Consider the following 18,512-nt stretch of genomic DNA (forward strand, 5'->3'; position numbering starts at 1 on the left):
TTTCTTTTTCTTCTTTAGTTTAAGAATACCAGTGAACATTTCTTCCAGTGTGACAAATAGAATGTGAATGCTCTGAGCGTAAAATATGGTAATGTTTTGTTCTTTTCTTTCATTATTGTTTATCTACCTCCCTGGGGAAAAAAACAACTAAAAAATAACAAAAAGTTGGTCACAAAAAAAAAGAAGAAGAATGTCCACTATCACAACTGCCGTCAACACCGAATGCTTCTTCAAGTGCCTCCATCATCGAAAAAATGCGAAAAAATCATCTGTTTCCAGTAAACTCACCAGCCTTCTGTCCCCAAAAATAGTGATTTGACCTAGATGCTTAAAAGGTTATAATTTACCGCCTTAGCATGCTAAGATGTGCTAGTTAGCACTCAACAAAGTAAAGCTAATGTGAAATAGATTATCAGGTGTTTTGTCACATTAAAATACTGGACACATAAAAATTTTGACTTGATGGTGGTGTTTGATAAAAGGCTGGGAGATCAGCAAAGTGAAGACAACGATGTGCAGGATTTAGTGGCATCAGGGTTAAGTTGCAGAACTAAAACTTCTCCTGTGTGTCAATCATGTTGGAGTACCAGGGGGGCAAAATGTGAATGGCCCTTTCTAGAGCGAGTGTTTGGTTTGTCAATTCTGTGTTACTGTAAAACAACATGGCGGAGTCTGTGAGAAGGGACCCGCTCAGTATGTAGATATAAACAGCTCATTCTAAGGTAACAAAAACACAATTCTTAATGTCAGCTGATTATAACTGCAAACAGCTACAAATTTTATATTACATTTCTTCCAATAGATGCCCCCCAAATCCCACACACTGGACCTTTAACCAATTTTATGGCAAGTCATTAAACAGTTGTTGGGACATTTTCCTGTAAACCAGTATTAGGGAACCTGCAGCTCCTCTTTAGCCCCTCTCCAGTGACTCCTTGGGACTTTGATAAAATATTATATGGAAAAGTATAATGGTTATTTTTGAACATTTTAATTTTAGTTATTGCTGTGGATCTTAAGTGATTCTTACATTCTCCAACTGCAAAAATGTGTAGCCTATCTATCACATTGAAAACAAGAAGTTTTAACATTCCATCAACTGAAAATGTGCATCATACACCTTTTGCCTGGCACCTTTTCCTCTAACCTCTGCTATTGAGGTTTTGCCAAACCTCAATAGCAGTGCCTAGTCTTGAACCTCCCAGCTAGGCTAGCAGTGGATTTGTTTGCCTTCACCACCAACACTGCAAAGTTAAACTATTAAATGATCGTACATAACCCACTGCAGAGTTGCCATCTTGTTCTAAAGCATAATAATGAATGCTAACTTAGACTTTTTAGTAATGTTGATAGGCAAATTTAGACTGAATAGGCTGTGTTAACTCCATTACGAGGCACAAATATGTTTTCCAGGTCCAGATGTATTTTCTTTTTCATAATAAAAAATGACTCTTCTGATAGTATAGGTTGCTGACCCCTGCTCTGAACCACACATGTGAACCTCATAGTGCTAGAGGTAAAGTCAGAGGATCACCAAAGTGGGTAGAATACATCATCTGAGGACTGTGAATGTGTACAAAATGTCATTTCAATCTATCCATTACTCGTTGAGACACTTCAGTCTGAAACTCTGCAGCTGAACTACCCACTGACTGACACTGTCAACCCATCTGTGTCTGAGTAGGCCGTAAGACAACAGAAGAGAAGGGCGTATAAGCAAAGAAAAAAGTAAAATTTGGCACAAGAACAGGAGAATATGGATTTGGCTTGTTCTGTCATAAAGTTATAACGACAAAAGTTCAGGAGAAAGAAAAAAGATTAAAAAACGTGGGCAGGATAGTGCAGACGAGCGAGTGCAGACGAGTGAGTCAGACTCATCAGGTCTGATAAACAGCTCGGATAATGTGGGAGCCTTTTGAATAGGAATTAGTCATTTAGGAGGAAAAGGAAGGTGGAGGGAAGTTTAGCGGCTGGAAAAATGAGTAAACGATGAGTCCAGGAGAAGATAAGGGCGTATTGGATGTTGTCCATTCTTCTGGTTAAAAAAAAGAGACATCAATGAGGTTGGAGAGACAATGCATGGAGTCAGCTAGACTGGCTGCCCACACCCCTCATTACAAACCATGGCTTTATTACAGGCAGGAAATCAAAGCATGGTCCTTACGATAGTGTGTACATGTCTTTGTTCGACAGCCAAACAGCGACATGGAGCCTATGTTATGTATATGCATGTGTGTGGAGGAGTAGGGGGTGATGAGGGGGTTAATCAGCCGAACAATGAGTACAACTCACAAACAGGATCCCTCTGTTTCCTGAAGTAGAGACCGTCTCCTTAAACAACACACACAAGCTGACTCTTGCGCTTTTGCACACATCCTTAAATCATACACACATTGTATATACAGTAAGTTGTCTCTTTAGAGAGCCACTCCCACAGTCTCTCCCCCCACAAACACCATGTGTGCATTCAGATGTCTATTTTTGTCATTATGGGCGAATTCTGATCTATGGGTTTTGTTTCCCCTCCATAATTACACACAACAAAGTCTCTGCTAACATGCAGTCTGCAGCCAGACAGTGTGCACACTCAGCATATAAACACACAGCATACACACAGCACACTGGGGGGCAGTCAGCAGCCTGTGCACTTTCTACCATCAGTAAAAACACACCTGTCCCAGCTGCTGTTTTGAAGAGAACAAGAGGGAAGGAAGGAATGTGCTTCTCTCAGTTTTCCTGTCAGCCCCTCACCCCTCCCAGCCGACTTGTTTATCTAATTATTCCCATGGTCAGCTCATCTTCGCACACAATGTCACATCATTCCTTCTTTCCTTCTTGTGTTTTACTGTTCCCAAATCATATCTCTTACTCGTATCTTCTTACACCCTCTCTGTCTCAATTTATCACTCTCCTCTGTCACCTTTCATTCCAGTAAAATGACTTGGTGGTCTCGCAGTCCCACATTTATGAAATAGCCACACAGCTGATGTTCTGTACACTCAGATCATCTGCAGTGATAATCAGGTCTGTCTTGTGAAGCTGTCAGCCAGTGTAAGATTTATATAGATTTTAAAAGCGGAGCAGAGTGGAGCGACACAAGCTTTTCCTCGCTCTTGTTGTGCAGCAGATTTCACTCACCGACTACACATAAAAGTCCCCAATTAGCATTCACACCGAGGCTTTCTGTTACAGCTTTTTATTGGTGTACATGTATATGCGTGCGCGGCCTTGTTTGTAGATGCATTCGCTGCTGTAGGTATTTATGGGGAGCCATGTGTGCAGGGAGTAGCAAGTGGCTTCTTATTCCCACTTTCACCAGCTTCTCCACCTTTGTTTTGATTTTGTAATCAGCATTTTTCCCCTCAGAGGCTGGTGGCTGCACAGCTGAGGGGCTGCGTGCAACGTAAGTAACACACAAAGACCACCTTCCTTTTTTCTCATAAACACAATCACATGTGCATAAAAATGTGACTCTTCAGCTCTTTTACTGTTACCAGTTGGCGCTGTAAGACCTTTGCTCCGCACGGAAATAGATATACAGGCAGCCCTCCGGTGGGTCTTCAGGGTTATATGGTGTTGTCCTGTAAGTCCTCTCTCCCAGATTCCTCCTCCTTCCTCTTCCTCCCCCTTCCCTCTGCTTCTGCAGCCCTCCAGAATGGGAACAGTGAGTGAAGTGATATGTGGACAGCTAGTTATTAAACTGTCAGAGGACGGGCTGTGGACCAAAACACTGTCAGCATGAAAAACATTTCACCTTTGATATAAATCGTTTGTCAGGTATCCTCCTATCCGGGATTCAATATCTGTGCTCGACACCACTGGACCCAACGACAACGTTACATGTGTCAAGCACAAAGTTTCATTTAGCTTCAAAAGTTGAACACATTTGCATTAAACTCACAAATGTACCTGCTTTAAATCACGTCTAATACTTGCATAGTGAACGCAAACACAAAGCAGATCCTAGTTGAGGAGAATACGATCAAAACTCAAGCCCAACAGGTGGTTCAGTACAGTTAAGGACTTAATGGAGGGTTAATGTTTTTCCAGTCTAAAAATGACACACACTTTTACATTAATACTCACAGAGCCCGAGGGGCTTTGGTCCTGTCTGAGCATGCTCTCTCACTTTGGCATCCGTCCAGAATACACACATGTGGCAGCCCCGAGTGTGTTTGTGTGTAAAGGTGGATTTGGAGGTGTTTCTGAGTGGCAACCATGTAAAGTGGATTTGACTGCATGGGCGTATGTGTGTTCATGTTTCACGAAGCTCTGCGAATGGCGGAGATCCATTTTGTTTGACAGTTTTACAGACTTGTTTTCTTTTGGAAGAGGTGTAGATCATAGTTGGAACTTGTAAAGTTACTCGGGGGCTCGGAGGCAGAAGTGTGTGTGTCTGTGTGTGTGTGTGTGTGCAGGACATACACGTCTGCTGTGATGTACAGAGGTGCTGAGGAAAGACAGGAGACACAGCTGTTCAGGGGACTTGGAGTCTGTGCTTGCATTAGCAAACATTTCTGCAGCTTCCTGCACTGTTTGCACATTTGGAAGTTCGCTACATCTCTTTGCATGTTGAACTTATTCTGCATGGCGCTCAGCGGTTTTGTTTGGGTCAACTTCAACACATGAAACAAAGCTTTATTGGGTGTTCAAACACAGTAGTTACATTGCAGGTAATGACTCACAGGCAACCGTAGCCAGTGATGGTCAATTTTTATCCATGAAAAATGACATCTAAATGTTTACATAAGAGACAGGGCAGTTAAAATATCTTTTCATCTGTATTCCTCTGAAATTCTAAAGTACCAGGTTTACTCCATTGTTGCTAAGTACTCTAGTTTAGTTGCTTATTCATCCTTTTTTTTTTCAATCATCAGAATATTATTCACCTCCTCTATTCAATCAACCTTGAAGAATAAGGATGTTTCACAATTTCAGTTGGAAATTCAGGTGAATTCACACCCAGGTGCTTGCGTGCAAAAGCACACAGACAAACAGTGGCTTAACTTTTGTGGGGGCGGAGCTCTGTCAGGTAAACAAGTGTAAACGAATCTGAGCTGTAGCTAAGAAATGAGGCAACCGCGAAAGCCCAGAGGAGCTGGAAACAGGACTAGACATAGAAAACACCTCAGGAAAGATGCTTTTTTTTAACAACTGTATACCAGTTTGGTATTAATGCAGCTCTGTGAGGGAGTTTTTCTTCCTCTTTCTGTTTTATGATGTCTTGTTTGTTTGTGTGGTATAAATGCAGTGTAGCTAAGTGTAATTAGATGTGACACTTCCCAGAACTTTCCAGGTGCGTTCTATCAGGGGACCGCAGATGTAAATTTGCCAATCTTGGTTAATTGTAGCACATGTATTTTAACTGCTGGTTTATACGCATTGTCACTAACAATCAAACAGGTTCAAAAATGGAGGGAAAATGGAGAGAAGAATAAGGAGAAGTAGAGAAATATTCTCCCAGGTGTAACACAATGAATAGCAAGTACTGGCTCAGCAGACGAACCAGACAGAAGCTGAAGCTTTTAACTTCTATCTGACCTGTCATCGCAGATTTGTGACCAGACAAGTCGGTGTTGACACATCATGCACCTGTTGCTGACTAACTCTGATTCAGAGGGCAGAGGAAATCAGCAAAGCACGAGCAATGTCGCCCCCTAATGGTGCATTTTTATTACTGCATACTCCTGCAGCAGACAAAAATACCATGACCAATGCACAACCATTCCAGTGTTACACAATATTCAAGGACTACTTCACTGCTTCACCTTTGTCCCTATTCGTCACTCTGTCTGGGTGATGATAACCTGTTAAAACAATGTTCTGCTTCTACCAGTCCAACTGGCTCACCTGTTGAACCGCCCCCCATCTCTCACCTTGTCTCCTGCTCACATCTATAACACACTTTATGGGCTCTTAGCGTGCCTCTCTCTGTTGGTGTCGTTTTGTATCAGATGTCCTGAGGTGTGTCTTAAAATGGGTTGATTATATCAAAAAAATTGTGGCACAAAAGATCCGTTTTACCTGTTCATACAGATCTTGCACACTCGAGCGATTAAGAGCACGCTTGCCCTTACATGCAGGCGTGCCCCACGCACTCATAGAGAGCTTTGCCATGACATTTAGACAAAGAGAGTCTGTTTTCATTAATCCCCTCTAGTGTGCTGCTGTTTACTGTCAATCAGAACGTTGACAGCTTTATAGCACACTGACTGTTGTATTTGTCCAAAAACATGTTTATCACTTTGGCTGCAGGGCGGGAAAATGACAGGTGGTGATGAAAATACATGAAGTTTACAACCAAGCGAGTGCTCTGATTCAAATTAAAAGCCTGTCAGAGATACAAAATGGGGAGCCATACACTAAGGAAAAGGTTTCTGTCTTAAAGGTCCAGTGTGAAGGATGAAGGGGGATATATTGGCAGAAATGGAATATAATGTGTGTGTGTGTGTGTGTGTGTGTGTGTGTGTGTGTGTAATCACCTGAAAATAAGAGTCTGTGTGTTTTCTTTACCCTTGAATGAGCTGTTAATATCTATATCAGGAGCGGACCCCTGTTCACAGAGTCCACCATGTTTCTACAGTAGCCCAGAAGGGACCAGAAGAGCCAAACACTGGCTCTAGATAGGGCCATTCACATTTACTTGTCAGCGACCGTAGTAAGCAGTGTCAGAAAAACATAATTTTTTTTTAACATGAAACTACTTTATTCTGCGTTTTTACTGGTTTAAATCACCAGGTCAGTTTGTTTTGGAGAGGAAAAGACCTTTTCGGCTCCTGGTAAAAACCTCCTAAACATCTGGATTTTAAATTGAGCACACATTAGCAGGTGCTAGGCTAGTGGCCTCTCAGTGAGGAGGCAAACAGCTTTGGAGAAACACTAATTTGTAATGTAAAACTGCTTTATTTTGTGTTTTTACTGGTTTTAATCACCTGAGGCCTGTACTACGATGCTCCTTCCGTTATCTGGCTTGACTCACCCTAACACTGGCTGTGTGGATAACTGGTACTACAAAGCTGGGTATCAACTAGTTCAGGGGGTGGCGGGGGTGTTAATTAAGAGTGACATCATCAAAACCATTAATGAAGTCAGCTACCTCATATAAGATGAAAGATATGAAAATCTGTGTTCCTATAACGGAAATGCAGAAATATGGAAAATACTATCCAAAAATCCACGTCGGCCGAGACTTAAATCAGGTGTAGGTATCACTAGACTATACCTGACGTTAGTATAGAGTATTTTTTGCTACTTATTTGGCTGATGATGAAGATGTCACATTAAACACTTTAAAGTAATGCCAGACTGTTTCTGCGACTGACGTGAAAGGTGGAAAAGTAGCCTAGTTAATGAGGTCTATCCTATCAGAATGTTGGGTGTACTGTATAATAACGAGAGCCAGTTGACAGTGTGTGGATTATTTTACTAATAAAATAATGTATTTTTTCCTAGTTCTCATGACACAGGTGTCTAACGTTATTTTGAGCTGCAGTGATGCAGTCAAAGTGTATAATAGCAACACTGTCACTGTGGACTAAAATAAACTTTGCATAGGTTAAAAAACGGCTAAAATCACGTATTTAGTGTGTAAACGATCTGTTTGTTAAAAGCTCTGTTTTAAATACAGCCCTGAAACAATGAAATGACCTAGTATTTCTACTGACCTATAACAATATAAAGGCTACTCTTGTTTTAACCTGAGACTCTGAGCTTTCGTCCTCTTTTCTTCAGTGATCTGAATGGTCAGAGGTCAGGGTGTTGACAGGCAGTGATCTGATACCATGAACATAACCTGCTCCAGAGCTGGTTAGCTGGTCAGCATAAGTTACCATGGTGATTTATGCTGATAAAAAGAGAACCCACTTACTGAAAACCCAGAGTTAACCCTGAAGTTACCTCCCTAACTCCATAGTACAGGCCCCTGATCTGTTTGTTTTGGAGAGGAAGAGACCTGCATGGATAATTCAGCTCCTGGTAAAAACCTCCTGAACCATGAACACTGAAGGGATTCTAACTGGGAGAAGTTTCAGCTTGTTGCAATCTGCAATCCTCGCTGCTACATACCACTGAATCCTACACACTGCTCCTTCAACTGTAACACAGGAAGTATTAGAGTGAGGCAGTTGCTCTGTTTTCGACAGCATCCACAGTGTTTACTGGTCGTCATCTGACACAAAGGGACTCCGTGTTCCAGTTATCAGTCATTTATTGTTTTTCTCATGACATGATAGAAACATTCTGCCAGCCAAGGCGAAGTCTAAATGAAGAGTTTCTGACTTTCCAGGATGCTACAGTCTAAAGTCATTCAAGTGCTGTGCTGTAACACAAGTAGAGGAGTCTAAACACGTCGTTCAAGACGGGACACACAGTGAGCATGAGAGTCACAGCCAGAGTTCACACACACATTCACACACCAGAAAATCACGTCATATATCAAAATACAGTCGGAGCCAGTTGATTTGAAAATATTACAATATAGACAATCTTTTGCACTGACATGATACATCACTGGGCTCTTACATTCCCCTAGCATAACTCTGAATCAGCTGATAGGTAAATGAGCTACTGTCAGTCGCAGTGGGAAAAACAACGTTAAAGTCAACCAGAGCTCATAAAATAGACCTTTTCTCATCAGCCTACTTCATCCACCCACTTCCTTTAACGTCTCATCATTAATATGTATGTGCAAATTACTCAAACACCACAGTTTAATACTGGACAAGTAGGCCATCGGCTTTTTTAACGTCTGTCAAAATGTAAAACACTGAAATGTATTCACGTTAAGTCAAACAGCATTATGAGAACAGTATTCTTCAGGACCGTTTTTTACTTTGATATCTCTTCTGAAAACATCGAGGCAACTGTGAGTGTGTTTACCCAGCCGAAATGCCACACGAGCCTTTTTTGAAATGCAAAACAGCGACTATATAAAATACCTCCCTGGACTGTTTATACACCGAAACATGTGATCCTGACGTGAGCCAGCAGAACTTTTATGATTCAACAACTGAAGAATATCCACATTCTGTAATTCTGAATTATATACACGTCGTTAACATCTGTTGAGGCTACATAAAAAATGAAGATATAAAATTAGACATACAGTACATCTGAGGTGCTCTTACAAGGTGACAATTACCTGCATATACGTAAGTTATGAATCCTAGTTACACTTGCATGCGACTCTTGTTGTCCAGTCATGTTCTGGGACAAATAAAGACAAGTGTAAAAGGAGGGCAGATTTTTTTCTAACATTGCAAACAGTTTTTTTTTTAAACCTGTTATAAAGGTGTTTCACGAACAGAATTCTGCATAGTCTAAAATCGCGTCAGCCGTAATGTCCATAGGAGCATTGCAAAACCCAGAGGAAAGCAGGAAAAACAAAAAGCGAAAAAAGAGATTTGATATACAGGCCAAGTGCAAATGCAAAAGAACATCGGATATTTATATTCAGATCTCTGTGATCACACTGAGAAGAAAAATGGAACCATAGTCAGCAGTGACAGTTCAGTCAAATGTCAAAGTTTTACAGGAACAAGGCAATTAATCATCAACTGAAGTCAAACCACCTTTTACAGACATGAGAAAAACTTTGATCCCTCAGTGAACTGTGCCCATAAACTGCTGTCACACCGCAACTTATTTGCTGAGATTCGTCGCACGTGTTTGGATAGTTACCCTCCGAGGTGGCGGCTCCTCGATGCTCCGATTGGCCACAAGGTCCTGCAGCTGCAGGGCCCCTCCACCGATGAAGCAGAAGGCCGGGCACACTGGGGCCGAACAGTCTATGTGTCCCTCCCACAGGATCCGCAACGAGTGGGCATCATAGAAGGTGACTCGTCCTTTGTCACAGTCCAGACACACTCCCAGTCGGGGTGGCAGAGGAGCAGTGTGAGGGTGAGGCATGCTGCTATGGCTGCTACTGTGGGAGTGCATTGCCCCCTGGCTCTGGCTGTCCGCCTGGCTCTGAGTGTGACCATGTCCTTGAGGAAGAAGGATCTTGCCCATGCCCATTGTGAGGAAACAGAAGGGTGGAGCGTCCTGGCCGTCCTCTGCCCCACTGTCATGGCCGCTGTCTGGGTCGCAGCTAGGTGTAGGCAGAGGGGAGGAGAAAATCAAGGTGTGCAAACGAAAAACAGCAAAGGAGGGAAATGTATCTGATGTTAGTAGGACCTGGAGATGTGAAATGCTTTGACTGTAACGCTAGTTTTAAACCTCAATAGCAATAAAATAAACATGTTTTTTTAAAGCTGCACTAATCAATATTTTCAATCAACAATGGATCAAATTGAGGAGTGGGTGGAGGATGGTGTGACATCTGGTGAGATACCTGCCAAGCTGCAGACAATTACAGACCACTGTTTGAGACAAACAACAAAACCAGTTGCTTTTTAGCTATATCTCCACAGTTCTAGTAACCAAACATGGGTGTTTTTTAGCAACTCGTCACTGTGTTTCCACCAGGGATAGTGCCATTAAAAATGGTTGGTTTTTACCAAGGAATTGTTGTGTTTACTACTGGGATAATGCAACTAAAAGCAGCTGCTTTCAACTGAGACATGACTGTGTTTCCTGCAGTGATAGTGCCATGAAACCAGCAACTGCATTTTATCAAGACATTTCTGTGTTTGCAGGTGGGATACTGCCACAAAAAACAGTTGTTTTTACCAAGACATCTGGACATTTCCAGCTTGGATAGTGCCACAAACACCAATTGTTTTCACTGAGACATTGCAGCGTTTTCAGTTGGGATAGTGCCACAAAAAACATGGCTGCATTACCGGCGGCTTTTTAGTCACCAAAAGTGGATATTCTAAGCCAAAACATGATCTTTCCCGAACCACAACCAAGTGGTTTTTGTGCCTAAACATAACCACGTCAACCACAGCGCTGTTAAAATGTGAGGTTTTAATGTCCACTACATAATGTCGTACATATGTAATATACTTAGGGCCCGTCCCAATACCCCCCCTTAGCCCTACCCTCCCTTCAAAGCGAGGGATTTCAGATGCTGACTTGCCAGCGAGGGGTAGACGTCCTCATGGCTACCACCGAGCAAGAGAAGGGGAAAAAAAGTTCATACATGTATGTATAATTTCGCAAATAAACATGGAACTTTTGTAAAAATGTTTTTGAATAACTGTGTTTTTGTGTAGAGAGTAGTATAACAATTTTTTATTGCTATTCACGATGTCTAAATTGGAGTTGACAGAAAGCTAGCTAACTAGCTAACGTTACCGTTGTCAGGTTGCTTGTTAGCTAGCTAGCTAGCTAGCTCGCACTATCTGGCGTCTGTCATCTGTCCTGTTCTGCAAAACTGTCGGATTTTTCACATTACGATAACACGCCAGCTAGTATAACTATGCTGCCTCGTAATTTTAGCTGCTTAGCTAGCTAGCTAGCTAGCTCGCAGAAGTCCCGTTGTACATTTCGTCTCGTCGTGTGTTGTTCATCAAACGAAGCATGATGAATACAGCAAACGCGATCGGTAGGATGAACTCAACTGGAGACTCCATTGTAAATGCTGGTTGGAGATGTAGATGGCTCATGGCTTCCTGTTTAAAATAGTTACGTATGCGTGAACATAACCGATGCAGTGATGTAGTGAGTGGTGTCCCAATTCCTAGGGAAAGATTTCAACCCCCACCCCTCGTTGCTTCATTTCGAGGGCCAAGGGCTAAGGGGTAGTGGACAAGGGGGGGTATTGGGATTGGGCCTTATTCTGATGATTAGTTAGTCTCACCATTATCATCGACACCATTTCTAGCAGCAGCAGATGATGTAATGTCAATGTTGTGTTTGCAGGTTGTTCCACTGCCCCACGTAGCCAAACAATCCATTAAAATCCATCAATTAATGCTGCCTTAAGTATTGAGAAAGTAACAATTCTGGCATAGCTCCATCAAGATCATCAAGAGCTCTATCAATCCCTGTGACAGAGGTCAATTCCATTTACATAGTATGATATTTGTTGTCATTAGGAACAACAATTAGTCTTGTGGGTAACAATTAATCTGGAGTCTAAATTCAGAGATTAAGGATTTAGTTACCGAGGGCTGGCCATGTCTTGAGGGAGATGAAACCACTCTTGTAGCTTAGTCTCCTGCCCTACTCCCACCTGCAAGAGAGAGAATGAGATATCTCAGTTGGTCACATCCATTTAGACTGAGCATGGAAGGCAAAGCTGATTTCATATGCAACACATTATAATACTAAACCAACTGACCAACAAGCATCACTCTCACCTTCACCACATAGGACCCAGGCTCCACAGAGCATGCCCAGTAGTGTTTGCCTTGAGTCACAGCTACGTCAGCCACCAGCAGGTCCGAAGTCAAGTGGCACGATGTGAGCGTGCGGTCGGCAGCCTGCAGGAGGGAGAGACCTGGCACGCTGCGGGCGTAGGTTTGGCCTTTACCCAGTGCCAGCCTGTCAGCGTGCAACCCCCAGCGTGAGTCCAAGGAGAAACTCAACACTGAGAGGGCGGGAAAAGGAGGCATACCGGGAGGGAAAGGTGGGGTGAGGAGAGAGAGAGATGGCGAGGAAGGTAACGGAGAGGAGTCAGGAGGGAGGAGGTGTTAGAACCTGAAGCTGGGACAGTCAGGCTACAGCAAGTCTGAGCATATAAAGGAATAAAAGCTAAAGAGGAGTGGGCGGAGAACACATAATAAGAGGCAGATCAAGAAGTAAAGTAGGATGAAGGGACTTAAGCAAAGGAAGGAAACGTGAGAAACAGAGTAAAGGTAACTCGATCCACATATTGTTCCAACTGATCAGATCATAGAATTTCGAGTGCAGAATAACACCAACAGGAAACAACAGACAACATAACGGAGCAATACATATAATTTTGTAAAGTGCAGAAGGACAGACCTGTAGCAAGAATGACGAGATTAAACTGGAATGCAGAATAAAAAAAGGAAGGTTTGGTGCAGAAGCTAAAATAAAAAATAAAGTAGGAATGGAGGAAATGAAGGGATGGAAGAAGAAGAGAAAAGAAATATCAAGGTTAGTCAATTAACGGAAGAAATGGCAAGACAGGAAACATATCTGTAACTGCCAACAGTTTTTTCTTTGTTACCAATGCAAACCAACTTGTTTTAGGTACTTAAAAAATGAATGAATTCAGTGAACCTGCATTGGAAACTAAGAATGGCCTTATTTGTTTGGAGAAGAATGGACAGATGAGTGTTTGTTGTGAAAGAAATGTAAAAATCAAAAAGACCGAGCATGTCAAATAACAGATGTCCATATCTCACCAGGTGCCGGTGGAGTGTGGAGGTAAACTTCTTCACTGTACTCTCCAAACCCGGCCTTATTGCAGCCTCTCACCCTGAGCACATACACGCTGTCCATCTGCAGCCGATCGACCACAGCGTTGGTCCCTCTCACTTCATCCAGACGCAGCCACGCTACCGCTGCATTAGGGGATCTGGTGCCGCCCCACGTGGCTGCAGCACCCCCTGCTCGTCGCTGGTATTCGACAGAGAAATGCCAAGCTGGGGCCGAGTCCTGAGGGAGGCGCCAGCATAGAAACAGCTGGTCATAAGCAAGTGTCTTTTGAGTGTCAATGACTGGAGCCAGTGGGGCTGTGGAGGAGACACACAGAGACATTCATTTACGTTAATAAAGAATTATTTGACTTTTACGTGGTTCTTATCACAGCAACAAAGGAACCTACCACGTATGAAACCCAAGCTGCTGATGAGCTCGACTTCTTTGGATGCATCTAGGTGAAAGTGTCTGAAGGAGGGATCAGCTGAAAGAGTGAAACACTGGAGGTTTTCTATCGCCTTCACCAGCCTGGAGACACACACACACACACACATACACAAAAATAAAAAATGTCAGAAATCCAACTATTTCCTCCTGAGTTTGGGATTCAGCTGAATAAGCGTTTGTCACCTGCTGTGAGTGATTCTGGCGGCCTGCACAAAGCAGGGTTGATCGGTCTCCTTCAGCAGCTCCTGCGTGTAGGCCATCAGGCCCGCATGCTCCAGCAGGCTCCGCCTCTCTGAGACCTGGGCAGACAGAGCATCCTCCCTCCTGTTGCGAGATCCCTCCAGGGCCAGAGCCAAAGCCCCCTGACGCTCTGCCACAGCCGCTCCCAGCTCTCGGATGCAGTGAGTCAGCTGATGCAGAGCCACTGCGCTGTTCGCCTGGACAGAGACAGAGAGGGGAGACATTGTCACTGCTGAGTTAAAAAAAATAAAATAAAATAAAAAAAAGACAGATTAGTACAGATAAACACAGAGATAATGCCTTTGCTGCTGCCAGCATAGAAGTGTGTCATTGCACTAGAGCCCCAGGCCTCCAGAGGGCCCACTAGGACTACCTGTACCTTCAGTTGCAGCTGTAGTTAAAGTAAATTGGCAGGACTGGGGATGGATTCCCTTTGTATTAAAGCAAAATAAAGAAAGTGGTATCATCTAAACTACACAGTGGCATTCCCAGAATTCTTTTCCCAGGGGTGGCCAGATGGAGCCTCTGAAAAGATTGGGCTGGCACACCAAAACCAAAAGCAATCACTAGATTTCAGTAGTGTGATTATAATGTTAACGTATTTATACTATGTGAAAACTATTTTTAATGAACCACACTTACTGGGAACAAGACTTCTCAAGTTTAGGGGAGACTTGTGGGCACCCATGGAAGCCATTTTGATTCAGATATCTTGAGGTGAGAGTTCAAGGGACCCATTTGAGAATGGCCATGCCAGTTGTTCCCTCGCCAAAATTTAGCCCAAATATAGAGCATTATTGAGCCCCTTTACCAACAAGCTATGCAGACATAAGGTTGTCTAGATTCGCAAGTGAATGACTGTTGATGAATGAGTAGTAGAATTCCTGCTAGCCAAACAGGACAGACAACAAAATACTGTGGCAAAGACTCTTGCAAATACTGTTGCACCTGTACAGATGCAGCCATTTTGAGAAAGGACAGTGTACCTCCATCTGTTTGATGGCAGCTTCCAGTTGAGTGATCTGGCCCTGTATTGTCTCCTGGTTGGCCAGGATAAAGTTGACTTCCTTGGTCACCTTTTCCTGTAAGACCCAAATAAAAAGTTGACATTTCAAGGCTGGTGACACCAGGATCTTACCACAGTTGAAGCAGACTCACCTTAAGGGCCTGGTAGGCCTGTGCTATGGGCAACACTTTGTGTCCATGGTGGACACGACGAAGCTTACAAAGTGGGCACAGTAACCTCTGGCAGTTACGGCAGTACCACTGCATTCTCTCCTGCTCATGCTCTGTGCATGTTAGGACCTGAAGCACAAAGAGGATTAAGGCACAATACCAAAAGAAGAGAAGCGACTGTATAAGATGCACAAAAAAACAAAAAGAGGCAAACCTTTGGCCTAAAGTTGTTGGTGGGTAGAATGTGTTCGTGCTGAGCTCGGGGGGTTCCCCAAGGGTGGTAGAGCTTAAAACACTCATTGCAGAAGTTGGACTTGCAGTCAGCGCAACCCTTAGTGGCCTCCAGAGACTGAGGAGGCTTACAGAAACCGCACATGATGGCTACGCTGCCCAGACTCACTGTGTGCCTGTACCTAAAGGGCAGACAGGGGTACAGGAAGATAAGGAAAGGGCTAAATATGCAGCAGGGGAAAAAAAAGAAAGCAAGAGAGGGAGAGTCCTTAAAACTCAACAAAGGGAAGATTGGGCTCATCGAGTTTGCCCTGCTCTCTTTTCAGTAGTTAGGAGTCTAACTCTTTTACAGCCTGACCTGGATACATCACCAGCAGCTGCCTTGTTAGTGCATCCTGCGCAGTAAAACATGCACCGTCACACTTTCCTGACCAACACCACCACTGTCTCAGGAGGCAGCAGCTGCACTCATCAAACTGCTGCGTGTGAAACAGGGAATCTGCCTCTCCCCATAACTCTCTCTCCCGATCTCAGAAAGCAGCTCCTCTCACTTTGATCTCCACTACTTGAACTGATAAGAGAAGAGGATGATTAACATTAAAGAGAGATGAGAAGTATTTCACTCCAAACTTCCTCGACATAACTTCAGTTAAACTGGACCACAGTCGTGCCGTATAGTACACTGCAGTTTTTGAGCTGCCCCTGCAGTCGGCTCTCAGGGTTTGCCTTGGATCAGGAGTAAAGGAGAGATTCATTATTGAAACTCCTTCCAGCAAATGATTTCCTGTCTCATTTATAAAGCAGTATTGACTGATCCCTTCATTCGCTGCCTTTCTTCACTGCCTTCATCTGTAAAAAGGATTTTTTTTTCCATAAGCATGATCACTTTCTTTAAGATTTCTCTTAATGAGCTGATGATGAAACATTACTTTTATAATTTCAAACAGCACTATACACTCTGACAACACCCCTGACTCTGTGTGCTACAGTATTTACTGTATCTGTGTTTACCTCTCCACAATCCGCTCAAGTGTGAGGTTGCGAAGGCAGTCTGTCAGGCCTCTCTCGCCGAGCTCTATGTCCTGCTGGCAGGAAGGACATGGAAACAACATGGGGGGAAGGGACGTGTCCTTCCGCCTCCGCCCTGGGTATGTCCCGCACACTGGAGGAAGGACGCAGGTGTAGAGGAGGGGAGATGACGGCGAGAGAGACAGGAGAGAAAGTGAAAAAAACAACAACATAGCTCTCTGTCTCTCATTTATATACACAGAGAAAAAAGAACTGTGATAAATAGCAGTTAGTTCACTGTGAAGGAAACAGTATTGGCTCACACACACACACACACACACACTGAAACACACCTGCTCGACAGATGCTCACTGCCCTGTATGCCTCCTTGACTCTCTCTACCTCTGTGGCCTTTGCTCTACATGCACTTAAATAAGTCATGAGATGAATGCATGAAGCCCCTGATGCTCAGTGGGATACTGATGTGTCAGCTGCATCACCTATGAAGCTCAGATGCTAACAGGACAGTGGCGTCATATCACGCCATCATCTTTGCATTTTTAAACGATGATGTCACTCTGAGGTGGCTTACTGCTGAGATCATTCCATTTTCAAAGCTAATATAGCTTTTCAAAATTTCCCAACACACGCTCACACATCATCGTCACATCCTTTGTCCACCTGTTCTGAGGACCCGCTCCAGGCGGTCAGGGGTCCTGGGTGTGGGTCTTCGTGCCTGTCGTGGGGAGCGTGTGTTGGGTGTGGAGGCAGGTGAATTGGGCTCTGGAGGGAGGTCTGGAGGAGGATAACCTCTTTGTACCAACACCTCTGCCGCACATAGTAGACACACACTGTGCTGGCATGGCAGAAGGATGGGCTGCTTCACCATCTCATCACACACCGGGCAATGCAGCTCCTGTTCCATGCTCTTCATGTTGGACTGGAGGGGAGAGTACCAAAAAGAGTACGGAGTCATATTCAATAAAGGCTGAGTCACTAGAGTAAATAAAGAATCCACTGCTCTTTACATTTTGCACCTCCTGTGACCTGAAAAAAATATATATATGAGATGTGTAGGAGTCAAGAGCGAGAGGGGGAGCTGCGGCAGACACTGGTTACGTAGGCTGATGGTGGATGTGCCGAGCTCAGGGAGGGCAAATGTGGAGGAAAAATAGCTTTCCCTGACTTCAGGTGTTAGCCAGTCTCCTGTAATACAAATGGAGTCCTCTAGCCTCACCTTCCTGTTGAACACCTCAGATGTAGAACTGGTTTATCCATCTCTGGCACAGGATCTGGTTTGGTACACAACATTTTCAAATCAATAAAATAAATATAGCTCCCAGTTTTGCTGCTAACACCTCGGTTTTCAAGTGTTAGTGGTTGTGGAGGCCTCATTCCGGTGTTTCAGTTGCTAAACGCAGCATCCCGTTTCTATGACAACGCGCATCATCTCTGTCTTCTCATCGTATGCAGCCTGCAAGCATTTAAAGCTACTGTTAGCCAACATATTATGCTGATTACAGTCCCCAAACACCCACCGCTTTATCTGCTGCAACGTTTGAAATGTGTGGATATGTTATCTGCGGCCTTGCTTTATTATTTCCCCCCACGGTGCTTCAGCTAAGCTATAAAGCAAACCCGTCTTTGATTGAACGGATGCCAAAAAAATGTTGTAACGCTAGAAATGCCTCACATTCCTTCATCACGTACGCAACTTGTGCATCCAGATGCATGGAGAGGAAAATATGTGATGGAATATGAAGATAGCGAATGAAAGATGATAATTATATTTCGTTTAAAATACGCGCACGTGGTCAAATAATAAAAATGAGCGTCATACTTACACTAATGCGAACCAACGCGTCCATGATAGAGGTAAAGGTTTGTAACTCTGCTTCTGCCATGCCTCCACGATGCCAGCGTCCCTGCGATGTGTGAGTGGAAGAAGGGAAAAAGCGACCCTGGGCCTTGGATTTACTGTAGGTGCTTTCCTGTGCTCGGTGTGTGCTGTTACGCACACGCTGATTCTGTGCTGTCTGTCTCAAAGCAGCGAGTCGACTCGGTGTGCAAATAAGATGGGAGGGAGGGGGGATGTGGAAAGGTCTGGTTTATGCTATCACAGCTGCATTGCCCGA

The 18,512-nt window shown here is 43.8% G+C and overlaps 1 protein-coding gene across 2 annotated transcripts in view; it reads right to left on the bottom strand.

Moving 5' to 3' along the window:
- trim46a (tripartite motif containing 46a) overlaps positions 1 to 18,303 on the bottom strand; it is a 28,779-nt gene extending 10,476 nt beyond the window's left edge. Inside the window, exons 1-12 of one of the 2 annotated variants that reach the window (XM_049584285.1) lie at positions 18,222 to 18,303; positions 17,059 to 17,317; positions 16,381 to 16,531; positions 15,353 to 15,551; positions 15,121 to 15,267; positions 14,949 to 15,044; positions 13,906 to 14,159; positions 13,682 to 13,803; positions 13,260 to 13,589; positions 12,246 to 12,475; positions 12,051 to 12,118; positions 9,679 to 10,087 (exon numbers count right to left, since the gene is read on the bottom strand). In XM_049584285.1, coding sequence (XP_049440242.1) covers positions 9,679 to 10,087; positions 12,051 to 12,118; positions 12,246 to 12,475; positions 13,260 to 13,589; positions 13,682 to 13,803; positions 13,906 to 14,159; positions 14,949 to 15,044; positions 15,121 to 15,267; positions 15,353 to 15,551; positions 16,381 to 16,531; positions 17,059 to 17,317; positions 18,222 to 18,281 — 2,325 coding nt within the window. In that variant the 5' untranslated portion in view covers positions 18,282 to 18,303. Of the gene's footprint in view, positions 1 to 8,196; positions 10,088 to 12,050; positions 12,119 to 12,245; positions 12,476 to 13,259; positions 13,590 to 13,681; positions 13,804 to 13,905; positions 14,160 to 14,948; positions 15,045 to 15,120; positions 15,268 to 15,352; positions 15,552 to 16,380; positions 16,532 to 17,058; positions 17,318 to 18,221 lie in introns of those variants that run through there. The other variant, XM_049584284.1, reaches the window with a different exon arrangement.
- Positions 18,304 to 18,512: the final 209 nt, after the last annotated feature.

Source organism: Epinephelus fuscoguttatus, linkage group LG8 (assembly GCF_011397635.1).
Source record: "Epinephelus fuscoguttatus linkage group LG8, E.fuscoguttatus.final_Chr_v1".
NCBI classification, from domain to species: Eukaryota; Metazoa; Chordata; class Actinopteri; order Perciformes; family Serranidae; genus Epinephelus; species Epinephelus fuscoguttatus.